The 4,305-nt window shown below is 42.5% G+C and overlaps 1 protein-coding gene across 1 annotated transcript; it reads right to left on the bottom strand.

Moving 5' to 3' along the window:
- Positions 1-2,213: 2,213 nt before the first annotated feature.
- LOC135958687 (circumsporozoite protein-like) lies at positions 2,214-3,218 on the bottom strand. The gene is made up of 2 exons (XM_065509577.1): positions 3,146-3,218; positions 2,214-2,854 (listed from the first exon to the last, which is right to left on the bottom strand). The coding sequence occupies exons 1-2, from the start codon at positions 3,216-3,218 to the stop codon at positions 2,214-2,216; spliced, it is 714 nt and encodes a 237-aa protein (XP_065365649.1).
- Between the last annotated feature and the right edge of the window lie 1,087 nt (positions 3,219-4,305).

The raw sequence follows: 4,305 nt of genomic DNA, 5'->3' as shown, positions 1-4,305 counted from the left end.
CCACCAACTCTTCCTCCTACTCTACCACCAACACTTCCTCCTACTCTTCCTCCAACTCTGCCACCAACCCATCCTCCTACACTACCACCAACCTTTCCTCCTACGCTTCCACCAATTCTTCCTCCTACTCTACCACCAACTCTTCCACCTACTCTGCCACCAACTCTTCCACCTACTGAGCCACCAACTCTTCCTCCTACTTTTCCACCAACTCTTCCTCCTACTCTACCACCAACTCTTCCTCCAACTCTGCCACCAACTCTTCCTCCTACTGAGCCACCAACTCTTCCTCCAACTCTACCTCCAACTCTGCCACCAACTCATCCTCCTACACTACCACCAAACTTTCCTCCTACGCTTCCGCCAACTCTTCCTCCTACTCTACCACCAACTCTTCCACCAACACTTCCTCCTACTCAGCCACCAACTCAGCCACCAACTCAGCCACCAACTCTTCCTCCTACTCTGCCACCAACTCTTCCTCCTACTCTACCTCCTACTCAACCACCAACTCTTCCTCCTACTTTTCCTCCTACTCAGCCACCAACTCTTCCTCCTACTCTACCACCAACTCTTCTTCCTACTCTACCTCCTACTCTTCCTCCTACTCTACCTCCTACTCTTCCTCCTACTCAACCACCAACTCTTCCTCCTACTTTTCCTCCTACTCAGCCACCAACTCTTCCTCCTACTCTACCTCCTACGCTTCCACCTACTCTGCCACCAACTCTTCCTCCTACTCAGCCACCAACTCTTCCACCAACACTTCCTCCTACTCTGCCACCAACATTACCTCCCACCCAACCACCTACTTCACCCCCATATCCACCCACTTATCCTCCTTACAAACCTACCACCACCTACTATCCTCCTTATACACTATATCCTCCCATCCGTCGTTGTTATCGTAAGTATTGTCGTAAGTGGCGAAAAATGAGGTATCGCTGTCATTCATCTTAGGACTTAAGATTTACAACGACAGCAAGAGGAACACAAAAGGAGATTATGTTCCAGCTGGAAATACTTATTTATTCAATACATTTTTTTAATAAATTTTAACTTTTTTTTATTAAAAACTAAATAAATCTATTATTTGTTAAAAAAACACACAACTAACTTATCATTTACGTCACATAACATCCATCTTTTGGCTTCAATCCAAATATTAAATCATCTTATCCATCTACTATCAGTTCAGTTGTGAACTGAAGCGTTTCCTTGGTTAGGTTGACTTCGAGATTATGGTTTGATTGGATACCTGTGACTTCAGCAAACCTTACATAGAAAAAATGTAGCGACATGAAATTTCACCATCTTTGTAGCCAATTTATTCCCTCTACAATCTCAGTTTTTCTAGCACAATGAATTTGACTCCTTTCCGTTACAAAATCCCCAACTCAATCAGCCCAATTATGAATAACAATTCACCGGGAGTTTTTCATGCTTTTCCTTGTGCCTAGACCTTCTCTTTACATAATCTTTGTTTTTCCTACACAACGAATCTTACTCCTTATTAAAGTATTATTTGATCCTTCCTCTTAAACCCACCAATTCTCCTCAAACGCAGTGAAAATTTTATTTGTATTTTTATAATCAAACTGTGAAGATGGCTTGGTCAGATCCCGTATTTTTAAAACTCTAACTCTTCCAACTACTCAGCCACCAACTCTTCCTCCTAATCTATCACCAACTCATCCTCGAACTCTACCACCTACTTTGACACCAACTCTTCCTCCTACTCTATCAGCAACTCTTACCCCTACAAGACCACCAACCTTTCCTCCTGCGCTTCCACCAACTCTGCTACCAACTCTTCCTCCTACTCTGCCACCAACTTTTCCTCATACTCTATCAGCAACTCTTCCCCCTAAACTACCACCAACCTTTCCTCCTACGCTTCCACCAACTCTGCCACTACTCTATCACCAACTCTTCCTCCAACCCTACCTCCTACTCTTCCTCCTACTCATCCATCAACGCTTCATTCTGCACAACCTCCTACGCAGCCACCAAATCTACCTCCTACTCAGCCACCAACTCTTCCTCCTACTCTGTAACCAACTCGTCCTCCTACTCTACCACCAACTCTTCCTCCTACTCAACCACCAACTCTACTACCAATTCTTCCAAATAATCTACTACCAACTCTTCCTCCTACTCAACCTCCTACTCTTCCACCTACTCAGCCTCCAACTCTACCACCAACTCTTCCTCTAACTACCACAAACTCTTCCTCCTACACTACCATCAACCCTTCCTCCTACGCTTCCACCAACTCGGTCTCCTACTCTATCACCAACTCTTCCTCCAACTCTACCTCCTAATCTGCCGCCAACTCTTCTTGCTACTCTTCCTCCTACGCTTCCACCAACTCTTCCTCCTACTCCTAATCTTCCACCAGCTCTTCGTCCTACTCTATCACCAACTCTTCCTCCAACTCTACCTCCTACTTGGCCACCAACTCTTCCTCCTACTCTATCACCATCTCTTCCTCCAACTCTATCACCAGCTCTTCCCCCTACACTACCACCAACCTTTCCTCCTACGCTTAAACCAACTCTGCAACCAACTCTTCCTCCTACTCTACCTCCTACTCTGCCACCAACTCTTCCTCCAACTCTGCCACCAACTGTACCACCAAGTCTTCCTCCTACTCTATCACCAACTCTTCCTCCAACTCTACCTCCTACTCTGCCACCAACTCTTCCTCCTACGCTTCCACCAACTCTGCCATCAACTCTTCCTCCTACTCTACATCCTACTCTTCCTCCTACGCTTCCATCAACTATGCCACCAATTCTGCCACTATCTTTTCCTCCTACTCTACCTCCTACTCTACCTCCTACTCTGCCACCTACTCATCCTCCTACTCTGCCACCAACTGTACCACCAACTCTTCTTCCTACTCTATCACCAACTCTACCTCCTACTCTGCCACCAACTCTTCTTGCTACTCTTCCACCAACTCTTCCTACTACACTACCACCAACCTTTCCTCCTACGCTTCGACGAACTCTGTCACCAACTCTTCCTCCTACTCTACCACCAACCCTTTCTCCTTCTCAACCTACTACTCAGCCACCAATAATTTATTGAAATATATGGAAGTCTGACGGAATTGTGACAGATAAGAAGTGAAGTTTACCATATGAAACGTATTCCTCATATGATGGTTTAATAGCAAAGCTTTCTCGCTCGCGCATCATGCTGCGCTTCATCGTCTAATAGCCACTTTATAAAATCTTCCTGTATTTATGAACAACCTGCCTTTTTTCTTTACAATTTCTTACACTTTCTTTTGCACAATCTCTAGCCCTTCATCTAAGTACTCAAATCTTTACAATTCACTTCGTTTCCTACATATAATCTCTTAATCGTTCCCCTTCTTTTAGTTTAGTAAGATACAATTTTACTAGGAGATTCGCAGTCCATTATGAAACACTTCCTAAATTAAAGATACAAAACATTTTTAAATCCTATATTTTAAGCTGTCTTGGAATTTCCGACCTAGTATTTAATCCGGGCAATGCCAGACAATATGATACACAGTTTCAAACTTCTCTTCGTCTGCTTAAGTTTTACAATAGTCCGTGGTACCGTTGTCCGATCTCCTAGACCTATCCCTAACTAGGCAATGATCCTTAATCATACCTATGATTACTCTAATACTAATTTTTTCCAAGTCCAGTAACAGTCTGGGCTACAATGCCCATGAGATGCTACAATCCAATCAAACTCTCCAAATAATCAGGATCTTTGTGTTTCATTTGGAAAATTTCCCAATCTTCTTTATACAACCAACGTCCTTTCTATATTATGAATCGGACTCCTCCTTTAACATAATCTCAATCAAAGCTTTCGTCTTAGAAACATACAACTAGGCAGTGCGCACGAAAAAAATTTAAAATTACTAGAGAAGCTAGGGAGTGTCCTTGTTTGGAAAATGTATACAGGGTAAGTGACATAGAAAGTTTATTTCGAGACCGTCAGAAGGCTGAAGAATAGGTGATCTTTCCAGAGAATTTCCTATCAATAGATAACGAGAGAAGAATCGCTCTCCTCCTTTAACATAATCTTCAAGCATTCGTACCTTAAAATTTATGACATTGTATTATTGACAATATTTTATTCTTTTAGAACAGTAGTACACAAATTTCATATTTACTTTAATTTAACAATATTAAACCCATTCAAGCTAGTTGATTATTTTCTACAGAACTTCTCCATTCTCCATTAATACTTTCTTTAATCTCCCACTATCAGCATAACTTTTTCTTACACAAGTCTTAAATTAAATAACTGCAA

This window comes from Calliphora vicina, chromosome 4 (genome assembly GCF_958450345.1).
Source record: "Calliphora vicina chromosome 4, idCalVici1.1, whole genome shotgun sequence".
Taxonomy (NCBI): domain Eukaryota; kingdom Metazoa; phylum Arthropoda; class Insecta; order Diptera; family Calliphoridae; genus Calliphora; species Calliphora vicina.
This window is presented reverse-complemented; position numbering and strand designations above follow the sequence as displayed.

Bases quoted from the DNA above. Each gene is read 5' to 3' on its own strand.
- LOC135958687 (XM_065509577.1), bottom strand. From the start codon at position 3,218: ATGAAGCGCAGCATGATGCGCGAGCGAGAAAGCTTTGCTATTAAACCA. The intron at 2,855-3,145 runs GTAAACTTCACT...GAGGATGAGTAG, and splicing joins TGAGGAATACGTTTCATATG to GTGGCAGAGTAGGAGGTAGA.